The sequence below is a fragment of the Coregonus clupeaformis genome, chromosome 28 (genome assembly GCF_020615455.1).
Source record: "Coregonus clupeaformis isolate EN_2021a chromosome 28, ASM2061545v1, whole genome shotgun sequence".
NCBI lineage: Eukaryota > Metazoa > Chordata > Actinopteri > Salmoniformes > Salmonidae > Coregonus > Coregonus clupeaformis.
Window position 1 is genome coordinate 10,189,040 of NC_059219.1, and position 27,355 is coordinate 10,216,394.

A 27,355-nucleotide genomic window follows, 5' to 3' on the forward strand; every position below is an offset into this window, starting at 1 on the left:
CGCTGCTGTTTTTTTCACACTCAACAGTTTCCTATGTTTATCAAGAATGGTCCACCACCCAAAGGACATCCAGCCAATTTGACACAACTGTGGGAAGCATTGGAGTCAACATGGGCCAGCATCCCTGTGGAACGCTTTTGGCACCTTGTAGACTCCATGCCCCGACGAATTGAGGCTGTTCTGAGGGCAAAAGGGGGGGGGGTGCAACTCAATATTAGGAATGTGTTCTTAATGTTTTGTACACTCAGTGTATATTTGGATGTTTTTTCCCCAATATGAAAAACATGCTTTCACGCTCATTTTGAAAGAAAATCGGAAAACAACACCTTTTTCCTTTCATTGAATGGAGAATAAATAATTGCAAAACCCTGTGCATAAAAATATATATATATTCTACACATAAGGGGCTTGATCATAATCAAGAGTTTGGGCAGGGTTCAAATTGAATTTTCTTCAATCCTAGTCCTGGGGACCCAAGGTGTCGCAGGCTTTGTTCCAGCCCGTTACTTGAACATCTAATTCAACTAACCAACATATCATCAATCCCTTTATTCCAAGGAATGTAAAGCTGGAGACAATAGTAACTTAAATGAACCTGTCCTCTGCTCAGTTCTCCCCAGTCGAATCATACCGAAGACTCAAAAAAATGGGACCGACACCTTTCTGCTTGGCCTTCAGCATTAAGGAGATGGATTTGGGTAAGGCCCTGCGACACACTAGCGTCTTGTCCAGGGGTTGTACTGCCTCATGCTACATAAACAGGAGATGGTCTCCTGCCCTACGGGGCCGTACGTTCAGGCTCGGACAAGGCTGCTCAGTTGTCAGTTGATGACCTCATTGTGGTCGTAGTAGTGCTCCAGGTCAGAGAAGATGTCGTTGGGGTTCCTGCAGCTGAGGTTACAGAAGCAGGCGTTGATCCACATCACCTGCCATGTCAGCGTGGCTCCGTTGGGACACTTAAAGTCCACCTCGATAGTCTTGGACTTGTAAGGGATGCAGCAGCGATCGTCTGTGGCCATGCAGACGCCACAGTATTTTGGCCGGTAGGGCTTCTTGCTGGTGCAGCCTGAGATTGTGAAATTCTGGCTATGCTCCTCCCTGTAAATGTTCAGACACTTCTTCCCTGGCTGAGGGGTTTCATAGATAAACATGGGTCAGAATCAATAATAGATTGATTGACATTGGGGTCAGAATACTGTTACACTGTCAAAATGATATTCAACTGTACTGAAAAAACATTTCACCCATATGATTTAAAACCATGTTCATATGCACAATATAATCTTGAGTTGATGGGCCTGGTTTCATTGAAAGAACAAGTGAGATATTGTGTTTGTCCTAAATGGCACCCTATTCCCTATATAGTGCACTACTTTTGACCAGAGCTCTACGGGTAGTACACTTTAAAGGGAATAGGGTGCCATTTAGGACATAAGCCATGACAGATGTTCTCACCTTGATGTGCTTGGTGATGTCGACGTCACAGGGCCGGATGTTGCAGAGGCGGGACTCCTTGATCAACTCACACTGGTCGTTGGCGTTGGAGATCCTCAGGGACAGGCCACGTCCACAGGTCTTGGAACACGGGGACCAGGAGGTGGTCTGGGTAATGCAGTTCTTATGCCAGACCTCATTGTGGCTGGCGCGCACTGCCAAATAAACAGAGGAATAGACTCTTGATTAGGGATGCAAAATTCAGGTAACTTCCCCAAAAATGCCCAGGCTTTCCAGAAATCCTGGTTGGAGGATTCCTGGATTCCCTGCTCTGGTCAAAAGTAGTGCACTACATAGGGAATAGGGTGCCATTTGGGATGCGTACCATAGAATCTAGTACTGTACCTATCTCCGCATGACTGGGGGCTGCCTTGCGGGGCTTCCTGGGCTCGTCACAGATCCACTGCTCACAGCATCGGCCCGGCAGTTTGACCCGCTTGGGCGTCTGGCACCACACCCGGGGTGGCTGGGAGTCCGTGCATAGCGGTACACAGCCGATGGCCCCGTTTACACACAGACAGCGGTACTTACAGCTGGGTTGGAAGCTCTGGCCGTTCCGGTAGATCACTCCGTCGTACTCACAGCCTGTGCCCACCATGTCTGTTTGATAGAGCATGTAAAATAATAAGAATCAGCGCTGCACGGTCAAGTATATCCCCTATAGCAAGGGGGAGGCCCGCCGGGCAAATACGGCCCGCTGTAGGTGTACGGCCCGCTGTAAAGCTGACGACTTCTCCGAGTTGAAAGACACAGACTGGCTGGGCGACTTTGCTTTCGGTGTGGACATATTGGGGCATCTGAACGATCTAAATGTGAAACTGCAGGGAAATTGTGTTTTTGTACATGAACTGTATTCCAACGTGAAAGCATTCAAGGCCAAACTTATGTTGTTCTCCAGAGAAATGAGCAGCCAGTCTCTCGCTCTTTTTCCGACACTGGCCGCACTGAACGCGCCCACATCGCAGTGAGACATACAGTAGCACTTTGATCGACCTGCATGCTGAGTTCCTGCCGCTTCTCAGACTTCACCAAGATTGAGACTGAGCTGGAGCTTGTATCATGCCCCCTGTCTTTCGACAGTGACACACAATTGGAGCTCATCGACATCCAATGTGACAGTGTTTTGAAGAAGAAGTACAAAACAGCAACAATAGACCAGTTCTATGGCTCACTGAATGAAACAATGTTCCAAACATTAAAAAGAACGTCCAAAGGATGTTGTTTTATTCAGGTCCACATATGTGTGTGATCAAACGTTCTCAGTCATGAATTACAACAAATCCCGTCACAGGTCAAATTTAACAAATGACCACTTGTCAGCTGTTCTGAGAATCTCTACATCAAAGATGACACCAAACTTTGATGCCCTTGCCAAGAGAGGTGACCACACCCATTGTTCACATTAAGACTTGAATAACCGTGACTGGGGATGGCAAGGACTATGCTTTTTCATGGTGTTGGTCATGCAGTGAGAATTATGCAGCAATGCACTTGGATACAGGTAATAACTAATCAGTCAGATTTGGGCTGAGGTGACTGGATAACTGTAAATATGGCTCACAATGGAGATGAGAATTGTTCCTTAATATGCTTTCAAAAACAGACCACTCCAAATGAAACGGATGCTCTTACCATATGATTTTTTTTTACACATCTGCTGTTACATTTTGCATGTCTCCAGTCATATAATATATATCTATTTTTAAGTTTGCATATTGTGACTAAGTTTGATTGTACTTTACAAGGGTAGAGATGCAGGATCAGTGTGTGTTTGACTGTGTCTGTGATGTTATAAATTGTATACATTTTGTGAAAATGTTGTGAAAAATGTGTTCACAAAAAACAAGGGTAGAGATGGTACAAGGGTAGAATTGCAGCCCAAATAAATGCTTCAGAGTTCAAGTCACAGACACATCTCAACATTAACTCTTCAGAGGGGACTGTGTGAATCAGGCCTTCATGGTCATATTGCTGCAAAGAAACCACTACTAAAGGACACCAATAAGAAAAAGAGACTTGCTTGGGCCAAGAAACACGAGCAATGGACAATAGAAAGGTGGAAATTTGTCCTTTGGTCTGGAGTCCAAATTTGAGATTTTTGGTTCCAACCGCCGTGTCTTTGTGAGAAGAGGTGTGGGTGAGCGGATGATCTCTGCATGTGTAGTTCCCACCGTAAAGCATGGAGAAGGAGGTGTTATGGTGTGGGGGTGCTTTGCTGGTGACACTGTCTGTGATTTATTTAGAATTCAAGGCACACTTAACCAGCATGGAATGAGTAGGTGTGTCCAAACCTTTACCTGGTACTGTAGTTGAGATTGTTCAATGTCAGCATTTCAGCTTTAAAGCCTTTCTCAAGAAAGACCAGTCTCAATGCACTGTGGCACACAAATCAATAAATTGATCAATTCCTTCTAATCCGTACAACGTCCATTCTCATTACTGTATTTATAATTACAAATTGACCTAACGGCACAGATGGAGATGGTAGAACGTCAGAACTCAAAGAGGAAAGTTATCTGAGGTGACACTTACAGGCACACACTCCTTTTTCGTACCTCGGCTTGTCCGCGCTGTAGTCGCAGTACAGGCCCTTATGGTAGTCACAGACATCGGCCTCGTTGCAGGTCTCCCCCACCTGCTTGGAACAGGCCTTACAGCAGTCACAGCCGTCCATCAGCACACTGACCCCTGGTGGACACAGGGGGGCGCTCTTGGCACACTTGCAGGGCCATTTGCAGAATGCAGTACGGTTATACAGCTCTATGGTCGTTGTCAAGGGAGGCATGGCCGTGGAATGTAGGGGGAAAACCTGTAGGATGGACAGAACAACACTTATGAAATACTGGGTCATACTGGTGGGTTGGTCTTTGGGATGGTCTTGTTGTGTTATTCCTGTAAACCCACAGAGCAGAGAGACCAGCAGCGGCTCCAGGTTGATCATCAGTACCTCTGTCAATGTTCATGTGCACCAACAACTAATATCCTCTCCTCACCCAGCCAGTATAGTGGTTACAGTAGCCAGGGGTTACATTGGGATGGGGCCACCCAGCCAGTATAGTGGTTACAGTAGCCAGGGGTTACATTGGGATGGGGCCACCCAGCCAGTATAGTGGTTACAGTAGCCAGGGGTTACATTGGGATGGGGCCACCCAGCCAGTATAGTGGTTACAGTAGCCAGGGGTTACATTGGGATGGGGCCACCCAGCCAGTATAGTGGTTACAGTAGCCAGGGGTTACATTGGGATGGGGCCACCCAGCCAGTATAGTGGTTACAGTAGCCAGGGGTTACATTGGGATGGGGCCTTTAGTTGCACTCACCCCAAATTTGTTGCGGAAAGAAGTTGTTCTTCCAGGAACATTTTTAACAGTAGTACATGAAATCAGAGCACAGCAAGGGGAAATATGTTTCATTCCGGAGGGAAACACATTTCCAAACTAAGGCCAGGAGTCCCCCCACCAAGCAAAAGATGAAGATAAAGTTGTGTATGAGCTGTAGTATTGTAGACTGAAGATCAATGTAGGGTTCACATGCATAACATACAAGTTTGTACTTCCTTAGTCTTTACATTTATTGAATGTAATCTAGTTCAGCCAGCCCCATGGACACAAACACCAAATTGGCACTAGTGGTTTGGTTTTCCCCTATAAAGTAATGAGTGAGGACAGTGACTGATGTAAATAAATAACTCTCAGGCCAGGGTCATTCAACCACACCTACCTAATAACACATTTAAACGATATTAGTCAGAGACGGCACTGATGTAGTACCTGAGCTGTCATTATCTGAGCTAAAATGAGAGAGAGTGGAAGAGAGAGTAGAGGAAAGAGAGAAAGAGAGAGTGGAGGAGAGAGTAGAGGAAAGAGAGAAAGAGAGAGTGGGGGAGAGAGTAGAGGAAAGAGAGAAAGAGAGAGTGGAGGAGAGAGTAGAGGAAAGAGAGAAAGAGAGAGTGGGGGAGAGAGTAAAGGAAAGAGAGAAAGAGAGAGTGGGGGAGAGAGTAGAGGAAAGAGAGAAAGAGAGAGTGGAGGAGAGAGTAGAGGAAAGAGAGAAAGAGAGAGTGGAGGAGAGAGTAGAGGAAAGAGAGAAAGAGAGAGCGGAGGAGAGAGTAGAGGAAAGAGAGAAAGAGAGAGCGGAGGAGAGAGTAGAGGAAAGAGAGAAAGAGAGAGTGGAGGAGAGAGTAGAGGAAAGAGAGAAAGAGAGAGTGGAGGAGAGAGTAGAGGAAAGAGAGAAAGAGAGAGTGGGGGAGAGAGTAAAGGAAAGAGAGAAAGAGAGAGTGGGGGAGAGAGTAGAGGAAAGAGAGAAAGAGAGAGTGGAGGAGAGAGTAGAGGAAAGAGAGAAAGGAGAGAGTGGGGAGGAGAGAGTAGAGGAAAGAGAGAAAGAGAGAGCGGAGGAGAGAGTAGAGGAAAGAGAGAAAGAGAGAGCGGAGGAGAGAGTAGAGGAAAGAGAGAAAGAGAGAGCGGAGGAGAGACTAGAGGAAAGAGAGAAAGAGAGGGTGGAGGAGAGAGTAGAGGAAAGAGAGAAAGAGAGGGTGGAGGAGAGAGTAGAGGAAAGAGAGAAAGAGAGCATGGAGGAGAGAGTAGAGGAAAGAGAGAAAGAGGGTGGAGGAGAGAGTAGAGGAAAGAGAGAAAGAGAGAGTGGAGGAGAGAGTAGAGGAAAGAGAGAAAGAGAGGGTGGAGGAGAGAGTAGAGGAAAGAGAGAAAGAGAGAGTGGAGGAGAGAGGAAAGAGAGAAAGAGAGAGTGGAGGAGAGAGTAGAGGAAAGAGAGAAAGAGAGAGTGGAGGAGAGAGGAAAGAGAGAAAGAGAGAGTGGAGGAGAGAGAGAGGAAAGAGAGAAAGAGAGAGTGGAGGAGAGAGTAGAGGAAAGAGAGAAAGAGAGAGTGGAGGAGAGAGTAGAGGAAAGAGAGAAAGAGAGAGTGGAGGAGAGAGTAGAGGAAAGAGAGAAAGAGAGAGTGGAGGAGAGAGTAGAGGAAAGAGAGAAAGAGAGAGTGGAGGAGAGAGTAGAGGAAAGAGAGAAAGAGAGTGGAGGAGAGAGTAGAGGAAAGAGAGAAAGAGAGAGTGGAGGAGAGAGTAGAGGAAAGAGAGAAAGAGAGGGTGGAGGAGAGAGTAGAGGAAAGAGAGAAAGAGAGGGTGGAGGAGAGAGTAGAGGAAAGAGAGAAAGAGAGAGTGGAGGAGAGAGTAGAGGAAAGAGAGAAAGAGAGTGGAGGAGAGAGTAGAGGAAAGAGAGAAAGAGAGAGTGGAGGAGAGAGGAAAGAGAGAAAGAGAGAGTGGAGGAGAGAGTAGAGGAAAGAGAGAAAGAGAGAGTGGAGGAGAGAGTAGAGGAAAGAGAGAAAGAGAGAGTGGAGGAGAGAGTAGAGGAAAAGAGAAAGAGAGAGAGTGGAGGAGAGAGTAGAGGAAAGAGAGAAAGAGAGAGTGGAGGAGAGAGTAGAGGAAATAGAGAAAGAGAGGGTGGAGGAGAGAGTAGAGGGAAAGAGAGAAAGAGAGAGTGGAGAGAGGGGAGAGAGAAAGAGAGAGTGGAGGAGAGAGTAGAGGAAAGAGAGAAAGAGAGAGTGGAGGAGAGAGTAGAGGAAAGAGAGAAAGAGAGAGTGGAGGAGAGAGTAGAGGAAAGAGAGAAAGAGAGAGTGGAGGAGAGAGTAGAGGAAAGAGAGAAAGAGAGAGTGGAGGGAGAGAGTAGAGGAAAGAGAGAAAGAGAGAGTGGAGGAGAGAGTAGAGGAAAGAGAGAAAGAGAGAGTGGAGGAGAGAGTAGAGGAAAGAGAGAGAAAGAGAGGGTGGAGGAGAGAGTAGAGGAAAGAGAGAAAGAGAGAGTGGGGGAGAGAGTAGAGGAAAGAGAGAAAGAGAGAGTGGAGGAGAGGGTAGAGGAAAGAGAGAAAGAGATAGTGGGGGAGAGAGTAGAGGAAAGAGAGAAAGAGAGAGTGGAGGAGAGAGTAGAGGAAAGAGAGAAAGAGAGAGTGGGGGAGAGAGTAGAGGAAAGAGAGAAAGAGAGGGTGGAGGAGAGAGTAGAGGAAAGAGAGAAAGAGAGAGTGGAGGAGAGAGTAGAGGAAAGAGAGAAAGAGAGAGTGGAGGAGAGAGTAGAGGAGAGAGAGAAAGAGAGAGTGGATGAGAGACTAGAGGAAAGAGAGAAAGAGAGAGTGGAGGAGAGAGTAGAGGAAAGAGAGAAAGAGAGAGTGGAGAGACTAGAGGAAAGAGAGAAAGAGAGAGTGGAGGAGAGAGTAGAGAAGTGCCCGGTCTAACAGTTCCATGACTGTCTAGGTTTCAGTGCTACCACGGAGACAGATTCTCTCTGAGTAGGTCTATTGTATGCTTAATATTGACAACAAGATAATAGCACAGTGTCAATGGGAAACCAATAATGGGCTACCGGTTATTGGCATCGCGCACAAAATGCCTCCGTGCGTTATTACGCAATTACATTTTCTAATGGATATATGTGCACAACCTGCGATCATTTATATGCATTCTATTCTTATGATCGGGAATCCATACCCTGTAATCTTGAAAACCATAGATAAAATACATTAAAAGTTAGTATGAGGGTTAGAATAAAATAAAATAATCTATGCTTACCTGATGAGTGCTGGCTACTATTAGAATCCACGGCAGAAGCCACCTCATTACGAAATTCCAATATTAACTTCATTGAACCCAGAATGAGATTCTTGTAAAAATAGAACGCATCCCACGAGCTCAGATTATTGCAAAACCGTGCAGTGCAAATGATAGCCAGCGCCGGTCAATGCTCGCTACAAGTGAGTCCTTCTGTCTGACGTCAAACTTCGGGACAAGCCCTGTAGTTTTGCTTGAATGATTTTCATCCCTGCCTTTCTTCAATTCCCACCTCTCCTCCTCAACTAAAAAAAGAGAAAAAAACTTGAGCTGAGCAACAAAAATAAGTAGTTGATACAACTTAATATCATCTTCCTTAAACTTCTCTGTATGTTGATTTATTAATCAAATACAATTTTTAACAAATTCAAACCAATCAACTATGAATCAACCAACCAGCAAAGAAGGTGCTAGCTTGACAGTCTCTGTCTGCCTGCCTGCCTCTGTTTAACATAAATACATTTCATAGCCCAATAAAATGTCCAAAACCCCAATTTATCTCACACATAAACTTGAAGAATAACCTTGCAAATACAATGTGTGCTTTCAATAATCCCAGTCAAAGGTCAACTATAAACTTCACTGAAACAGTCACTCCTACAAACAGATGCTCAAATACTTAATGAACCCTCATTGGGTTTTCAACGAGATGGTGAATTGAACACTGCAAAAGGATAAAAGCACATGTTGTATATGACTTAATTAAACCTCATTTGGGCATTAATTAATTTAAGGTGTTCAGTACAGTACTGGCTAAACAAAGCTATACTTTGCACAATGCCTACTGTGTTTGCTTGTGAATATACATTTTGATACGGCGATCAGCTAGTCGTTCTTATTTATTTCCAGTCTTGGATATGGGGGCTTAGTAGCTCTGGTCCTCTTGAAGAGGCTCAGCGTTCAGTGTTAACAAGCCGCACTAGCGCCCTGGACCAGAGCTAGGAGCTTAGAAACGGTACAAGAGGATATCCTATGATAATCAGACTGGCCAAACTTCCGGAGGGGATTGGATATCCCAGCAGGATATTTCTAGCAGAGCTCTGTATACAACAGAGTAGATTCACTGGTCTGGAGAATTACTTTAACCTTGGTGTGAATTTAAGAAATTAAAACACACAAATAAATCCACCTTTTGTCCTTAAGGCAGTTCTAGAAAATTACCAGGTGGGTTTTGGTATCCTAACTCATTGCTTTATCCTTGGATGTAGGTTGCTGCTAATTGACGCTGAAAGGGTCGCTGCTTTTTGGAGAATACAGGTGTAGAGAGTGGCTGGTATCCTGGCAGGTTCAAAAGATACTGCGTCCCAAATGGTACCCTATTCCCTACATAGTGCACCTCTTTTGACCTGCAGTGCACTACTGTGTATAGGGACATTTGGGACGTAGACAGAGAGGATGGGAAATCCCTCATTTAACTGTAGCTAACCTGTTGACCTTTCTGATGAGGACCGTGAACCCTCGGAACACTGACCTGTTGACCTCTCTGATGAGGACCGTGAACCCTCGGAACACTGACCTGTTGACCTCTCTGATGAGGACCGTGAACCCTCGGAACACTGACCTGTCGACCTCTCTGATGAGGACCGTGAACCCTCGGAACACTGACCTGTTGACCTCTCTGATGAGGACCGTGAACCCTCGGAACACTGACCTGTTGATCTCTCTGATGAGGACCGTAAACCCTCGGAACACTGACCTGTTGACCTCTCTGATGAGGACCGTGAACCCTCGGAACACTGACCTGTTGATCTCTCTGATGAGGACCGTAAACCCTCGGAACACTGACCTGTTGACCTCTCTGATGAGGACCGTGAACCCTCGGAACACTGACCTGTTGATCTCTCTGATGAGGACCGTAAACCCTCGGAACACTGACCTGTTGACCTCTCTGATGAGGACCGTGAACCCTCGGAACACTGACCTGTTGATCTCTCTGATGAGGACCGTAAACCCTCGGAACACTGACCTGTTGAGCTCTCTGATGAGGACCGTGAACCCTCGGAACACTGACCTGTTGATCTCTCTGATGAGGACCGTAAACCCTCGGAACACTGACCTGTTGACCTCTCTGATGAGGACCGTGAACCCTCGGAACACTGACCTGTTGACCTCTCTGATGAGGACCGTGAACCCTCGGAACACTAAGGAAAGTCCCATTTTCAAAGGAAATGTAGATACTTTTTTCAGTGACAACAGACTTGTTGGAGGCTCCTAATTAAGCAAACAACTTGTTAAGAAGGCAAAAATGGGTGTTGCTAAAGTATGTTGAATATGACACAATTTAGTTTCAGAACAAATGTACAGTAGAGGAACCAAGGGACCTAGTATGGCTCATAAACATATTCATATGTTATGACTGTTTGAATTCTTAATATAAACATTGATATATGACTATTTACTTGACACTATGAATCTTTGGAACACTATCAAAAACACTGTTATTTGTTGATTGGGACATCGTCGATGCATCCCAAATGGGATGAAGTGCACTACTTTTGACCAGAACCCACATGGCTCTGGTCAAATGTAATGCACTACATAGGGAGCCATTTAGGACGTAGACCAGCCTGCGACACCAGCTGCAACATAGCAGGGCCTCTTGAACTGGTAGTTCAACTAGAGGACAAGTAGAGGTGTGGTGTGATAGGACTAGCATTAATCTGTCCAGAGGACAAGGAGAGGTGTGGTGTGATAGGACTAGCATTAATCTGCCTAGAGGACAAGGAGAGGTGTGGTGAGATAGGACTAGCATTAATCTGTCTAGAGGACAAGGAGAGGTGTGGTGAGATAGGACTAGCATTCATCTGCCTAGAGGACAAGGAGAGGTGTGGTGTGATAGGACTAGCATTAATCTGCCTAGAGGACAAGTAGAGGTGTGGTGTGATAGGACTAGCATTAATCTGTCCAGAGGACAAGGAGAGGTGTGGTGAGATAGGACTAGCATTAATCTGTCTAGAGGACAAGGAGAGGTGTGGTGAGATATGACTAGCATTAATCTGTCCAGAGGACAAGGAGAGGTGTGGTGAGATAGGACTAGCATTAATCTGTCCAGAGGACAAGGAGAGGTGTGGTATGATAGGACTAGCATTCATCTGTATAGAGGACAAGGAGAGGTGTGGTGTGATAGGACTAGCATTAATCTGTCCAGAGGACAAGGAGAGGTGTGGTGTGATAGGACTAGCATTAATCTGTCTAGAAGACAAGTAGAGGTGTGGTGTGATAGGACTAGCATTCATCTGTCTAGAGGACAAGGAGAGGTGTGGTGAGATAGGACTAGCATTAATCTGTCCAGAGGACAAGGAGAGGTGTGGTGTGATAGGACTAGTATTAATCTGTCTAGAGGACAAGGAGAGGTGTGGTGTGATAGGACTAGCATTAATCTGTCTAGATGACAAGGAGAGGTGTGGTGAGATAGGACTCGCATTAATCTGTCTAGAGGACAAGTAGAGGTGTGGTGTGATAGGACTAGCATTCATCTGTCTAGAGGACAAGGAGAGGTGTGGTGAGATAGGACTAGCATTAATCTGTCTAGAGGACAAGTAGAGGTGTGGTGTGATATGACTAGCATTAACCTGTCTAGAGGACAAGGAGAGGTGTGGTGAGATAGGACTAGCATTAATCTGTCTAGAGGACAAGGAGAGGTGTGGTGAGATAGGACTAGCATTAATCTGTCTAGAGGACAAGGAGAGGTGTGGTGAGATAGGACTAGCATTAATCTGTCTAGAGGACAAGGAGAGGTGTGGTGAGATAGGACTAGCATTAATCTGTCCAGAGGACAAGGAGAGGTGTGGTGAGATAGGACTAGCATTAATCTGTCTAGAGGACAAGGAGAGGTGTGGTGAGATAGGACTAGCATTAATCTGTCCAGAGGACAAGGAGAGGTGTGGTGAGATAGGACTAGCATTAATCTGTCCAGAGGACAAGGAGAGGTGTGGTGAGATAGGACTAGCATTAATCTGTCTAGAGGATACGGAGAGGTGTGGTGAGATAGGACTAGCATTAATCTGTCCAGAGGACAAGGAGAGGTGTGGTGAGATAGGACTAGCATTAATCTGTCTAGAGGACAAGTAGAGGTGTGGTGTGATATGACTAGCATTAACCTGTCTAGAGGACAAGGAGAGGTGTGGTGAGATAGGACTAGCATTAATCTGTCCAGAGGATACGGAGAGGTGTGGTGAGATAGGACTAGCATTAATCTGTCTAGAGGACAAGGAGAGGTGTGGTGAGATATGACTAGCATTAATCTGTCCAGATCACATACTGTAACTCCTCTTCATTTCTCTGTTCATCTATTTGGCAGCCATGAGGTGGAATGTGTACAACATACACAGAACAGTGTAGTGTGTGTGAGTGCCAGGAACAAAGCTTAGCTACGGTCATGTAAGGTTAGGGCCAGTTCAGTCAGTCTCTACAGTACAGTATGAACCCTGTAAGGTTAGGGCCAGTTCAGTCAGTCTCTATAGTACAGTATGAACCCTGTAAGGTTAGGGCCAGTTCAGTCAGTCTCTATAGTACAGTATAAACCCTGTAAGGTTAGGGCCAGCTCAGTCAGTCTCTATAGTACAGTATAAACCCTGTAAGGTTAGGGCCAGCTCAGTCAGTCTCTACAGTGGTAAACCCTGTAAGGTTAGGGCCAGCTCAGTCAGTCTCAACAGTAGTAACCCCTGTAAGGTTAGGGCCAGTTCAGTCAGTCTCTATAGTACAGTATAAACCCTGTAAGGTTAGGGCCAGCTCAGTCAGTCTCTACAGTATAAACCCTGTAAGGTTAGGGCCAGCTCAGTCAGTCTCTACAGTACAGTATAAACCCTGTAAGGTTAGGGCCAGCTCAGTCAGTCTCTACAGTATAAACCCTGTAAGGTTAGGGCCAGCTCAGTCAGTCTCTACAGTACAGTATAAACCCTGTAAGGTTAGGGCCAGTTCAGTCAGTCTCTACAGTAGTAACCCCTGTAAGGTTAGGGCCAGTTCAGTCAGTCTCTACAGTACAGTATAAACCCTGTAAGGTTAGGGCCAGCTCAGTCAGTCTCTACAGTAGTAACCCCTGTAAGGTTAGGGCCAGTTCAGTCAGTCTCTACAGTACAGTATAAACCCTGTAAGGTTAGGGCCAGCTCAGTCAGTCTCTACAGTATAAACCCTGTAAGGTTAGGGCCAGTTCAGTCAGTCTCTACAGTAGTAACCCCTGTAAGGTTAGGGCCAGTTCCTCTACAGTATAAACACTGGGTTCACTAGGACTAGAGGTACCTCATGGGAACCTTTACCTTTTAGATATTAGATTGTATCTCTTGTTGTCTCCTTTTGAGCAACTGGCCAAAGTAAAGAATTATCCTGGGCGTGAAGAAATTAAAGAATGCGAATGACATGACTTAAAGAGGAAGATATGACAAACGTTATTGTAGTGTGGGTTTATGTGTTGATAATGGTCGAAATATATTTTTGGGTTATCATTTTGGAACGCTCCTAGAGGAGGCGCTTCCTGGAAAGAGTACTTTGTTGTTGCTAGATGATTTGAATGTTCAGGCTATGACGAGAGATTACCTGATTACTACTCTAGACGTGAAGGGAGTATAAACATCACAGACTTCAGGAGTATTTTGTAATGCAATTGTTTTATTTCATTAGTATGGAAACTCTAACAGGCAGTTAAATGACATTACTTAATTTATAGACTACTTTGGCAGTTGAAACAACATTTCTCACTATGTGTGAATGATAAACCCTGAATGCTGATTAAATGGTACGTAGTGTGGATGTCCTTTCTAATTATAAGCATCCTTCTCTGACTTGGGTTTGCTCTGGGTGACAGTTGTCAGGAAATCAGCAAATAACTTGGTCTCTGGTGTTGGCGTGCCAGCCCCCAAACCAGCAGATTCCCCCTCCGACACAGCAGATGAAAGTTTGCCTGAAAAACAGAGACATCTTTCTTGTGACACCAAGTAATCCCATGAAGTAGAAGCAGCTTTGTTCTTCTCTAAAGCGGTGATATATGGATGTTTTTCCTAAAGATGAAAAGCTCTGCAGACGGAGACTGGACGTTTGGCACCATCTAAGAACATTGAGTACTAAGCCTGTAATTACCGGCTACATATGTTTCTACGTATGTCCTTCTGACACTGAAAATACAGAAAGTGAATAATTAATACTTGTTTTCATTTTTATTTTGCCTTTGTGTTACTGTCATTGTTCTTTTCGTCAAAGATGTCTGTGGTTTGTTGGTAAATTGATGTTTTACGTAATCTTATTTTCAGTTTGGACAGTTTGGACCCACCAGTGGAGGCGGTCAGAGCGGGGACGTAGTCGGCCCAGAAGGAGCACTGGGCCCTGCGGAGGCCCCTGTGGTTACTGAGGCCTGGCTCCACCTCCATGTAGCTGTCCCCATCAGGGTGGGGCTGGAAGGCATGCCAGGGGGGCAGTGCCGCCTCGCTGAAGGCCACGCGGGACACACTGTGAGCCTGGTTGGGATCTCTGTTCAGGAGGAGAAAACATACTTTAAGAGACGTAGTATGCACACATGACTGTAAGTCACTTTGGATAAAAGCGTCTGCTACAGTGCCTTGCAAAAGTATTCATCCCCCTTGGCGTTTTTCCTATTTTGTTGCATTACAGCCTGTAATTTCAATGGATTTTTTTTGGGATTTCATGTAGTGGACATACACAAAATAGTGAAACTAAAACAATAACTTGTTTCAAAAAATTCTAAAAAATAAATAACGGAAAAATGGTGCGTGCATATGTGTTCACCCCCTTTGCTATGAAGCCCCTAAATAAGATCTGGTGCAACCAATTACCTTCAGAAGTCACATAATTAGTTAAATAAAGTCCATCTGTGTGCAATCTAAGTGTCACATGATCTGTGACATGATCTCAGTATATATACACCTGTTCTGAAAGGCCCCAGAGTCTGCAACACCACTAAGCAAGGGGCACCACCAAGCAAGCGGCACAATGAAGCTCTCCAAACAGGTCAGGGACAAAGTTGTGGAGAAGTACAGATCAGGGTTGGGTTATAAAAACATATCAGAAACTTTGAACATCCCACGGAGCACCATTAAATCCATTATTTAAAAAATGAAAGAATATGGCACCACAACAAAACTGCCAAGAGAGGGCCGCCCACCAAAACTCACGGACCAGGCAAGGAGGGCATTAATCAGAGAGGCAACAAAGAGACCAAAGATAACACTGAAGGAGCTGCAAAGCTCCACAGCGGAGATTGGAGTATCTGTCCATAGGACCACTTTAAGCCATACACTCCACAGAGCTGGGCTTTATGGAAGAGTGGCCAGAAAAAAGCCATTGCTTAAAGAAAAAAATAAGCAAACACGTTTGGTGTTCGCCAAAAGGCATGTGGGAGACTCCCCAAACATATGGGAGAAAGTACTCTGGTCAGATGAGACTAAAATTGAGCTTTTTGGCCATCAAAGAAAATGTCTGGCGCAAACCCAACACCTCTCATCTCCACGAGAACACCATCCCTACAGTGAAGCATGGTGATGGCAGCATCATGCTGTGGGGATGTTTTCCATCGGCAGGGACTGGGAAACTGGTCAGAATTGAAGGAATGATGGATGGCGCTAAATACAGGGAAATTCTGAGGGAAACCTGTTTCAGTCTTCCAGAGATTTGAGACAGGGACGGAGGTTCACCTTCCAGCAGGACAATGACCCTAAGCATACTGCTAAAGCAACACTAAAGTGGTTTAAGGGGAAACATTGAAATGTCTTGGAATGGCCTAGTCAAAGCCCAGACCTCAATCCAATTGAGAATCTGTGGTATGACTTAAAGATTGCTGTACACCAGCGGAACCCATCCAACTTGAAGGAGCTGGAGCAGTTTTGCCTTGAAGAATGGGCAAAAACCCCAGTGGCTAGATGTGCCAAGCTTATAGAGACATACCCCAAGAGACTTGCAGCTGTAATTGCTGCAAAAGGTGGCTCTACAAAGTATTGACTTTGGGGGGGTTGTGACGACCCTCCCACTCTGTCTGCCGTATTCTCTCTTTGCTCTTGTTTCCTTATTAGGATGCCGGTGGGCGGAGTTGGGAGGGTCGTCAGCTACATGGGAAACACCTGGGCCGGGTGTGTCCCAGTATAAATGGACCTCTTCCACATTCATGAGGGTGACTCTCTCCAGGCAGATACTTTGACTTTGGTTGTGGTATTTTTTGTGGACTTTTTGGTTGTTTGATTTGGCACCTCTCAACACTTTTCCATATTACATTTATGCAAGCAAACACTCACTTACACTACTGATTACTGATTACACACCCCATCGTTATTTGAGTTAGTTACTTTAGTTAATAAATATATCCTTTAAGTATTCCTTGTCTCCACGTGTCTCCCTTTTGTTACGAACTTGAGCCGGTTCGTGACAAGTGGGGGCTCGTCTGGGATCTTGAACTGGTTGTGTTTGGGAGAACGTGGAGTTAATGTCCAATTCTGTAGTTTTTTTTGTGTAAATTTTGTTAGTTTGGTTGAGTTTGATAGGCCCAATATTGGTTTCCTTTGGGTTGTGTACTGCGTTGGAGGGAGTACATTGGTTAGTTTCCAGTCCCTGCCCAGCCTGGAAACTCTTGCTCTACTCGCTGTTGGGGCATCGGTCTGAGGAGGTGAGTACAATCGGCTGTGTACCTCAGTGGGAGATTGGGTAGGGTAGTGACATTTTCTACCCGGAGCTATAGCTTTTTCCCCTGATAGGCTTAGTGACGTGTTTTGTTTTGGGATACGTTGGGCATGGTTAAATGTTTGTTATTTTTGTGTGGTGTCTGTGGACTGAGCAGTTGTCTCGGGGGCACATCCGTGGCTTGGTGGAATCTACCAGCGTGCTGGGGGTTTAATTCCTTGCCAGCGGGCTACAGTGCGTAATTACCCACCGCGAATCTACCACGAAGACTAGGGTTGAGTTATTGTAGGTTATGGGGAAGCTCCATATCCCATCTCTCTTCTGTGGTGCTCGGTGTGATTGTCATTTCTCTTGTGTCTGGTGTGCTCAGCAGAGGGGTTGAGCAAGATTATTATGATATATATATATCTAAAAAAAAAATCTTGATTATGGCGTCTAATGTAGACGAGTTCATTCGCTTTCCATCAGAAGAACTGTTAGAATTATGTACTAAAGAACAGCTGTTGAAGGTTGCTGAACACTACAAGGTTGAAATTAGTGATAAACGCCTAAAAAATTATATTAGGTTAATATTGAAGGCCAATTTGATGGAGAGTGGTATTCTGGATGTTACCACTGGGGCAGCCTCTGCTGAGGACACGTTGTCTCCCGATATGTTACAATTACCGCTCCATCGGTTAGTCATAGTGGTCTTCTTTTTGAACAGCAGAAAGAACTGCTTCTGTTACAGCTAGAGCATGAAAAAAATTGACAAAGAGCTAAAATGGAGCATGAACAAGCTAAAATGGAGCATGAACAAGCTAAAATGGAGCATGATCGTGTAAAATATGAAAGGGAATTGGAATTTAAACAGGATATGGAGCGTGCTAAAATCAAGCTGCAACAAGAGCGACTAGAGTTGGTTAGAGGAAGGAAAGCTCTCAGGGGAGAGTTTGCTCTGGGAAGGTGACCCAGAGTTACCTAGGGGTCGTTCCTCTTTTGGTCGTAATCCAGACACATTTGATGTTGTAGGGAATTTACGGTTGTTGCCCCAGTTTAATGAAAAGGACCCGGAGACATTCTTTTCGTTGTTTGAGCGTGTTGCTGACGCTAGAGTTGGCCTGATTCTGATCGCACTTTGATGTTGCAGTGTGTGCTGACTGGTAAAGCGCAGAAGCATATTCAGCTCTTAGTGTAGCAGACAGTGTTAGTTATGAGAAGGTTAAAACGGCTGTGTTACAGAGTTATGAATTGGTCCCTGAGGCTTACCGCCAACGATTTAGAACTTTAAAAAAGGGATGATCAGCAGACTCATGTTGAGTTTGCGCGAATATTATCTTCACAGTTCAATCGCTGGTGTTCTGCCTCTGCAGTTATGACTTTTCAAGGGCTGTGTGATCTGATTATGTTAGAACAATTTAAGGACACAATCCCTGATCGTATAGCGACGTACATTAACGAACGAAAAATAAAGACTGTCGCTGAAGCTGCGGTTTTGGCAGATGAATATGTGTTGACTCACAAAAATGTTTTTGCAGAACCCCGTATTCGGAGTGAGTGGGGGGCGTTCGCAGAGATTTGGGCAGCGCCGAGATACTTCGGTTCCCGGGCAGAGTTTCATTCAACTAGGGTTGAGCCTGATACCCGTGGTAAAACTGACGTTGGTCAAGAGTGTCACTACTGTCAAGAATTAGGTCATTGGAAAAATGAATGTCCGATTCTTAGGTCTAGGGGTAAATTCAGTACAGGTGCTTATGGTAAATCGAGGCCTGCAGTGTTAGCAGCTCCTGTTCCACATCAGTTCACTCCTGACGCATTGTTTCATGCCCAGAGCCAGGTGAAAGGTTATATTGATCCCGACTATTTACCTTTCGTTACGGAGGGTTTTGTGTCTATGGTAGGAAGTAAGAACCTAGTGCCAGTAAAGATCCTAAGAGACACAGGGGCCTCTGAATCATTTGTGTTGGAATCTGTGTTACCCTTCTCTGCGGAGACTGATTCGGGGGAATAGTGTTCTAATTAGGGGAATAGGTTTGAACACTCTGTCAGTTCCATTGCATAAACTGATGTTGGATTGTGGACTGGTGAAAGGTGAGGTTGTTGTGGGGGTGCGTCCCTTCATTGCCTATTGAGGGTATTGACGTGATCCTTGGAAATAACTTGGCTGGGGAGCGTGTGTGGCCTATCGCGTTTCCATCTTTAGTGGTTTCCACTAAGCCGTCAATTGTAGGGATTCCTGATGAGAGTGCGCAGAATTTCCCAGAGGTGTTTTCTGCGTGTGCAGTGACGCGTTCTATGATCCATGACTGACCTGGTCACGGAGCTGGCTAACGAGCATACCACAAAGAAGTCTGTTACTGTTTTCCCTGTTATCCCGTTATCTATATCCCGCTCCGATTTAATCGGCGCAACGGACTGACCCTACATTAGAAGAGTTGCGGGACCAAATTGTGCCTGTGGAACAGTTGGGAGATGTCGCACAGGGCTATTTTCTCCAAGAGGAGGTCCTGATGAGAAAGTGGATGTCTCATGGTAGTTGTTTTCTGGGGAGGCGATTAGTCAGGTGGTGGTACCAGTTAAGCTTCGTGAGTTGGTGCTAACAACTTCTCACAATGACGTTGCTGGGCATATGGGTGTGAGAAAAACCTACAATCGTATATTACGACATTTCTTTTGGCCAAGATTAAAGAGGGATGTTTCTGATTTCATCAAAACTTGTCACACCTGTCAATTAACTGGTAAACCTAATCAAGCTATTAAGCCGGTACCACTGTTCCCTATTCCTGTACTCAGTAAACCTTTTGAGTATTTGATTATTGATTGTGTTGGTCCTCTGCCTCGTTCTAGAAAGGGTAGTAATTATTTGTTGACTGTGATGTGTCAGACCACTAGGTTTCCTGCTGCCTATCCTCTCCGGTCTATCACGACTAAGGCTGTGTTAAAAGCTTTGACTCAGTTTCTCTCACTGTTTGGAATCCCTAAGGTCATTCAAAGTGATCAAGGATCTAATTTCACCTCTAATCTCTTTCGTCAGGTTCTCCAACAACTCCATATTAAACACAATTTGTCTAGCGCCTATCATGCCCAAAGTCAAGGAGCACTGGAACGGTTCCATCAAACACTTAAGTCTTTGTTGAGAGCTTATTGTACTGAGATGGAAAAGGATTGGGAGGAGGGGTTGCCTTGGTTATTGTTAGCTGCTAGGGAGGTTTCACAGGAGAGCACAGGTTTTAGTAAAAATGACCTAGTGTTTGGACATCGGGTGCGTGGGCTTTTATCTGTTCTCCAGGATGACTGGAAGTCTCCCGAGCCTCCTCAGTCCCTGTTATCATATGTGGGTGATTTTCGGCGACGCTTGTATGCCGCTGGTGAAATGGCTAAAGAGAAGCTATCATCTTCACAGGACAGGATGAAGAGCATATATGATCGCCGAGCTGAGCCTCGTCACTTTAGTCCAGGTGATCAGGTTCTGGCTCTGCTGCCAATTGTTGGTTCTCCTTTTCAAGCCAAGTTTCAAGGTCCATATACAGTGGTGCGCCAGTACACTGAGCAAAATTATCTAGTTGCCACTCCAGAACGGAGGAAAGCCCACCAACTGTGCCATGTAAATTTGTTAAAACCCTATTATGCACGTTCCTCTGAGACTGAACAGTGGGAGTCTACAGAGGACGGTAAGGCTGTTCTTTTGGCTGATACTGTTTATTCCAAGAGTTTTGGTCATGCTAGGTCTGTGCAGGAGCGGGAAGATGTTTCTGGTCCCGACGATTGCATACTGCAGGGTAGATTGAAAAATTCAGAGACACTGGAGATTTTAGATAGCCTTCTTACGCATCTACCTGTTGATGGGCGGAAAGAGATAGTTGGTTTGATTCGGAGATTTCCAGGGTTGTTTTCTGATACACCTACACGTACAAACTTAATAGAACATGATATTGACATTGGAGATGCTGACCCCATTCGTCAACGGTTCTATAGAGATTCTTCAGAGAAACTGCGTTGTCTGGATGCTGAGGTCGGTACATGCTGGAGAGTAAAATAGCAGAGCCTTCTTTCTCCAGTTGGGCTTCTCCTGTATCTTGGTCAGTAAATCGGATGGAACAAATAGATTTTGTACGGACTACCGTAAGGTAAACGATGTCACTAAGCCGGATTCATTTCCTCTTCCTCGGATGGAGGACTGCGTTGATCAAGTCGGCGCAGCTAAGTTTGTGAGCAAATTTGACCTGTTAAAGGGCTATTGGCAGGTGCCACTGACGAGTAGGGCACGTGAAATCTCTGCCTTTATTACACCTTTTGGTCTGTACTCGTATTCGGTTATGAGTTTCGGACTGCGTAATGCGCCTGCAACTTTTCAGCGCCTTATGAACAGGGTTGTCTCTGGTCTGGCCGGGTGCGCTGTTTATCTGGACGATGTAGTGATATATGCAGATACTTGGGAGGAACATCTGTCCCGTATTCAAGCCTTGTTTGGACGTCTGGCTGCGGGTCGCCTCACGATAAATTTGGCTAAATGTGAGTTTGCTCAGGCGACTGTTACATACCTTGGAAAGGTGGTTGGGCAGGGTGAAGTGCGTCCTGTTCGGGCTAAAGTGGTAGCTATTGATGCTTTTCCAGTACCAGCTACTAAAAAGGAACTGATGCGTTTCTTGGGAATGATTGGGTATTATCGTGGTTTTTGTAGGAACTTCTCTACTGTGGTCGCTCCCTTGACAGATTTGCTGAAAGCTAAGGCTGTGTACGTATGGTCTTCTCATTGTCAACAGGCTTTCGAAGATGCAAAGAGGTTGCTTACTTCAACTCCGGTACTGGCTGCTCTCGTGTGGATTTGTCATTTACCTTGTAGGTGGATGCTAGTCATGTGGGGGCGGGTGCAGTTTTTGCTGCAAGCAGATGTGGCTGGGGTTGAGAGGCCTGTTAGTTTCTTTTCCAAAAAGTTTAACCATTATCAGTTGAACTATTCGGTCATTGAAAAAGAAGCATTAGCACTTATATGGGCGCTACAACACTTTGAAGTGTATGTTGGGTCGGGTGTAGTACCTATTGTGGTCTACACCCGACCATAACCCTCTCACCTTTTTGAGGTCCATGAGGTGCCCTAATCAGAGGATAATGAGATGGTGTTTATTTTTGCAATCCTTCCATCTAGATGTGCGGCACATCCGGGGGACTGATAACGTGATTGCTGATGCGCTCTCTCGTGCGCCCTGTTCATGAATATTGATGTGTCCGACCATGGTTTGATTTTGTCATGTTCTATCTTTCCTGTTTGTCCCTTCCTAGTCTTGTGTTCTTCTTTCCTCTTAAAGGTTGCTTCCTGTGTAAAGGTTGCTGAGGTCTGGAGAGGAGGATGATGGGTGGGGCAAGTGGAGGTGTGAACATGTACAATTTGTCGGTTTGGGACGCAGGGGCTGGTCACGTTGGTCCGGGGTCCTTGTTGGTCCCCGGTCTTATGGGGGGGTGTGACGACCCTCCCACTCTGTCTGCCGTATTCTCTCTTTGCTCTTGTTTCCTTATTAGGATGCCGGTGGGCGGAGTTGGGAGGGTCGTCAGCTACATGGGAAACACCTGGGCCGGGTGTGTCCCAGTATAAATGGACCTCTTCCACATTCATGAGGGTGACTCTCTCCAGGCAGATACTTTGACTTTGGTTGTGGTATTTTTGTGGACTTTTTGGTTGTTTGATTTGGCACCTCTCAACACTTTTCCATATTACATTTATGCAAGCAAACACTCACTTACACTACTGATTACTGATTACACACCCCATCGTTATTTGAGTTAGTTACTTTAGTTAATAAATATATACTTTAAGTATTCCTTGTCTCCACGTGTCTCCCTTTTGTTACGAACTTGAGCCGGTTCGTGACAGGGTGAATAGTTATGCATGCTCAAGTTCAGTTTTTTTTTGTCTTATTTCTTGTTTGTTTCACAAAAAAAAATTTTTGCATCTTCAAAGTGGTAGGCATGTTGTGTAAATCAAATGATACAAACCCCCCCAAAATCGATTTTAATTCCAGGTTGTAAGGCAACAAAATAGAATAAATGCCAAGGGGGGTGAATACTTTCGCAAGCCACTGTAAATGGCATATATTATATATTATGATACCACATGCATAAGGCAGTATTCTCCAGTCATGGGAATTGGTTTAGATGTAACAAACAATACAAAATAAACCAATTGATTTAGATGGAAATGGCTCTACTATACGGTATAGTTGGCATTTATTTAAAGTCATTTCTGTTTAGTATTTTTTTTACCGGACTTGATGAAGTTGGCCATGTAGGTCATCATCTGCAGGGAGAGGCGTCTCTCTGTGTTGGTGAACAGGTTGTAGGTCAGTGGGCTGTGGGGGAGGCCAAACACATACTGGACATCCAGGGGCACTGACAGGTCAGCACTGAAATGAAAACAAATCACACACAAATAAAAATAATACATTATCATCCCACTTCCCTAGCAACACAGCAAAACAAAACAAATAAATAATACATCATCATGTAGTCCCCTGTAGCTCAGTTGGTAGAGCATGGCGCTTGCAACACCAGGGTTGTGGGTTCGTTTCCCACGGGGGGGGGCCAGTATGAAAATGTATGCACTCACTAACTGTAAGTCGCTCTGGATAAGAGCGTCTGCTAAATTACAAAAAATTAAATAATAATCATGCCACTTCCCTAGCAACACAGCAAAACACATTTACCAGTATTGCTGGACACAACAAGGTAGTCTGAGTTAACGCAAGTACTACTTGACTAGTAGTCAACGGTCTGGAGCCCTGACCTGAACTGGCTTCCTGGCTGCCTAGTCCTCCTCACACCCAGTGATTACCTGGTCTGGGCGGTGTCCTCAGGCAGGTGGTACATGAACACATTGGATCTGGAGTTAGCTGCCCAGAAGTTGGCCATCTTTATGGTGGGGCACACAATGAAGAGATCTCTGCACAGAGACAGAGAGCGACAGAGAGAGACATTGTTGAGACATTTAACACTGTCTCAACACACTTCACAACATTGTTTATTGTATGCACTCACTAACTGTAAGTTGCTCTGGATAAAGAGCGTCTGCTAAATGACTAAAATGAAAATGTTTCACTTTGCTTTGTGGACAAAGATTGAGAGAAAGGATAAATCCAGGTGTACCTATTCTGTACATGACAGGACAGCAGTTCACTGACAATCACTCACACAGTGTCGTCTAACAAACCAAACATGTGCATGTGTGACTGAGGGTTGTGTGTGTGTGTATGTGTGACTGAGGGTTGTGTGTGTGTGTGTGTATGTGTGACTGAGGGTTGTGTGTGTGTGCATGTGTGACTGAGGGTTGTGTGTGTGTGTATGTGTGTCTTCAGAAGAAATGGTCTGTCTGGCTGCCACAGTGCCAGGCTAGTTAACTAAGGCTAGGTTCCAAATGGCACCCGATTCCCCTATATAGTGCACTACTTTTGACCAGAGCCCATAGCGGTAGTGCACTATGCAGGGAATAGGGTGCCATTTGGGACATATCCAGTGTGTTACAGCAGGGCGGGTATTTACTGAGCGAGGGGCCACTCCTGCTGCAGCCAAAATGCACTGATGGATGTGGATAAACGAGCAGTGGACATATCTGCCTTTAAGTTACAGGCATTTTGAACTCTGGAGAATGTCTAGTATAACTCCTAGCATAGTGATAGTTTCAGGTCAGGACTCTTTTACTAAAATACATGTTGTGAATGTGAGATATGCTGTTGTTTTTCCTCTTCAAGGCATCGGTCGGCTGCTATCCTGAGCTAACCGCAGGTCCATGGGTGTGTTGTGTGGGTCAGCGTCAGCCCTGTTCCCTGCTATATTTGACACTAGTTATTATGTGGGTGAAGTCCAGTGCAGTAAACGCTGAAGAGGAGAGGCAGCAGAAACCATTCATATAACTACCAAAGCCTGTCTCTAGAACATCTCTGTCAATACTGCAGATATATACAGAAAATACGCATTAGAAGAACATCTCTGTCAATACTGCAGATATATACAGAACATACGCATTAGAAGAACATCTCTGTCAATACTGCAGATATATACAGAACATACGCATTAGAAGAACATCTCTGTCAATACTGCAGATATATACAGAACATACGCATTAGAAGAACATCTCTGTCAATACTGCAGATATATACAGAACATACGCATTAGAAGAACATCTCTGTCAATACTGCAGATATATACAGAACATACGCATAACTACAGAGACATACAGTATGTACAGAATCCATTGCATATAAGATGACGGAAATAATTATTGATCTTGAGTGAATCTGGGACCGTATTCATGAAGTGTCTCAGAGTAGGAGTGCTGAACTGAACAAAAATACACTGCTCAAAAAAATAAAGGGAACACTTAAACAACACAATGTGACTCCAAGTCAATCACACTTCTGTGAAATCAAACTGTCCACTTAGGAAGCAACACGGATTGACAATACATTTCACATGCTGTTGTGCAAATGGAATAGACAACAGGTGGAAATTATAGGCAATTAGCAAGACACCCCCCAATAAAGGACTGGTTTTGCAGGTGGTGACCACAGACCACTTCTCAGTTCCTATGCTTCCCACTTCTCAGTTCCTATGCTTCCTGGCTGATGTTTTGGTCACTTTTGAATGCTGGCGGTGCTTTCACTCTAGTGGTAGCATGAGACGGAGTCTACAACCCACACAAGTGGCTCAGGTAGTGCAGCTCATCCAGGATGGCACATCAATGCGAGCTGTGGCAAGAAGGTTTGCTGTGTCTGTCAGCGTAGTGTCCAGAGCATGGAGGCGCTACCAGGAGACAGGCCAGTACATCAGGAGACGTGGAGGAGGCCGTAGGAGGGCAACAACCCAGCAGCAGGACTGCTACCTCCGCCTTTGTGCAAGGAGGAGCAGGTGGAGCATCATGTCTCGCTCCATCCACCAACGCCACGTTGCACCACAGACTGTCCAGGAGTTGGCGGATGCTTTAGTCCAGGTCTGGGAGGAGATCCCTCAGGAGACCATCCACCACCACATCAGGAGCATGCCCAGGCGTTGTAGGGAGGTCATACAGGCACGTGGAGGCCACACACACTACTGAGCCTCATTTTGACTTGTTTTAAGGACATTACATCAAAGTTGGATCAGCCTGTAGTGTGGTTTTCCACTTTAATTTTGAGGGTGACTCCAAATCCAGACCTCCATGGGTTGATACATTTGATTTCCATTGATAATTTTTGTGTGATTTTGTTGTCAGCACATTCAACTATGTAAAGAAAAAAGTATTTAATAAGATTTTTTCATTCATTCAGATCTAGGATGTGTTGTTTAAGTGTTCCCTTTATTTTTTTGAGCAGTGTATAAACGCAACATGTAAAGTGTTGGTCCCATGTTTCATTCGCTGAAATACAAAATCCCAGTAAATGTTTCATACACACAAAAAGCTTATTTCTCTCAAATGTTGTGCACAAATTTGTTTACATCCCTGTTAGTGAGCATTTCCCCTTTGCCAAGATAACCCATCCACCTGACAGTGGGGGTGGGGGTCCTGGCTGGGCCTGGCTGCCAAGTGGGTGGGCCTGTACCCTCCCAGGCCCACCTATGGCTGCGCCCCTGCCCAGTCATGTGAAATCCATACTTTAAGGCCTAATTTATTTATTTCAATTGACTGATTTCCTTATATGAACTGTAACTCAGTCAAATCTTTGAAATTGTTGCATGCTGCGTTTATATTTTTGTTCAGTATAAAAATCAGATTCCATCTATCCATTCATTTTATAATCCAAAAGGCAAAACTGGTCCTAGATCAGCATTCCTTCTCTAAGACGCTTTATGAATATATGCCCTGACGTTTCCTTATGGCACATCCCTGGTGAAAAGCTTGGTCTCTGCCCCATTGCAGGGCCAAGTTAAATGGCTGCGCCACAGCACTAGCAGTTCTATTTCTGAATGGTTACATTTCTTTCTTTTCTACACACACTGCTTCTAACACTATCAGTAAAACAGCTCACACAGTTCTTCTAAATCCTCAGGTTATTTCAGTCTTCACTTGGCTGGCTGTTTCCTTCCTCTGGACCACAAGTGAAACACCCTCTGTTCCAGTTATTCAGTGTTGCGTCCCAAATGGCACCCTATTCCCTTTATAGTGCACTACTTTTGAACAGGGCCCACAGGGCTCGGGTCGAAAGTAGTACACTATATAGGGAATAGGGTGCCATTTGGGACGCACACCCTGTTCCAGTTTGTCAATGACAGTAAAGCAACATATAAGTGTAAAGAGGTCTATACTCTAGGTATGAGTCTCTACTCACTCTGCACTGTATAGAACTCACTGCGTAAAACTAACTGCCTTGAATTCACTGTGTAGAACTCACTGTGTAGAACTAACTGCGTAGAACTCACTGCATAGAACTCACTGCATAGAACTCACTGCATATAACTCACTGTACTGAACTCACTGTACTGAACGCACTGCGTCGAACGCACTGTATAGAACTCACTGTATGGCCTTCAGAAAGTATTAATTAAATAAAACATGTTCTCACCCATCTACACACAATATCCCATAATGACAAAGTGAAAACATGTTTTAAGAATTGTTAGCTAATTTATCAAAAGTAAAATACAGAAATATCTAATTTACATATGTATTCACACCCCTTTCCTATGACACTCCAAATTGAGCTCAG

The 27,355-nt window shown here is 44.9% G+C and overlaps 2 protein-coding genes across 2 annotated transcripts in view; both read right to left on the bottom strand.

The window, feature by feature from the left end:
- Positions 1–197: 197 nt before the first annotated feature.
- LOC121542782 (CCN family member 4) lies at positions 198–8,228 on the bottom strand. The gene is made up of 5 exons (XM_041852321.2): positions 8,052–8,228; positions 4,027–4,303; positions 1,840–2,094; positions 1,456–1,649; positions 198–1,127 (listed from the first exon to the last, which is right to left on the bottom strand). The coding sequence occupies exons 1-5, from the start codon at positions 8,097–8,099 to the stop codon at positions 822–824; spliced, it is 1,080 nt and encodes a 359-aa protein (XP_041708255.2). The 5' UTR covers positions 8,100–8,228; the 3' UTR covers positions 198–821.
- A 5,464-nt stretch (positions 8,229–13,692) lies between these two features.
- LOC121543792 (thyroglobulin-like) overlaps positions 13,693–27,355 on the bottom strand; it is a 70,172-nt gene continuing 56,509 nt past the window's right edge. Inside the window, exons 47-50 of the mRNA XM_045208315.1 lie at positions 23,512–23,619; positions 22,944–23,083; positions 14,353–14,547; positions 13,693–13,986 (exon numbers count right to left, since the gene is read on the bottom strand). Of these exons, the coding sequence (XP_045064250.1) occupies positions 13,844–13,986; positions 14,353–14,547; positions 22,944–23,083; positions 23,512–23,619 (586 nt within the window). The 3' untranslated portion in view covers positions 13,693–13,843. The remainder of the gene's footprint in view (positions 13,987–14,352; positions 14,548–22,943; positions 23,084–23,511; positions 23,620–27,355) is intronic.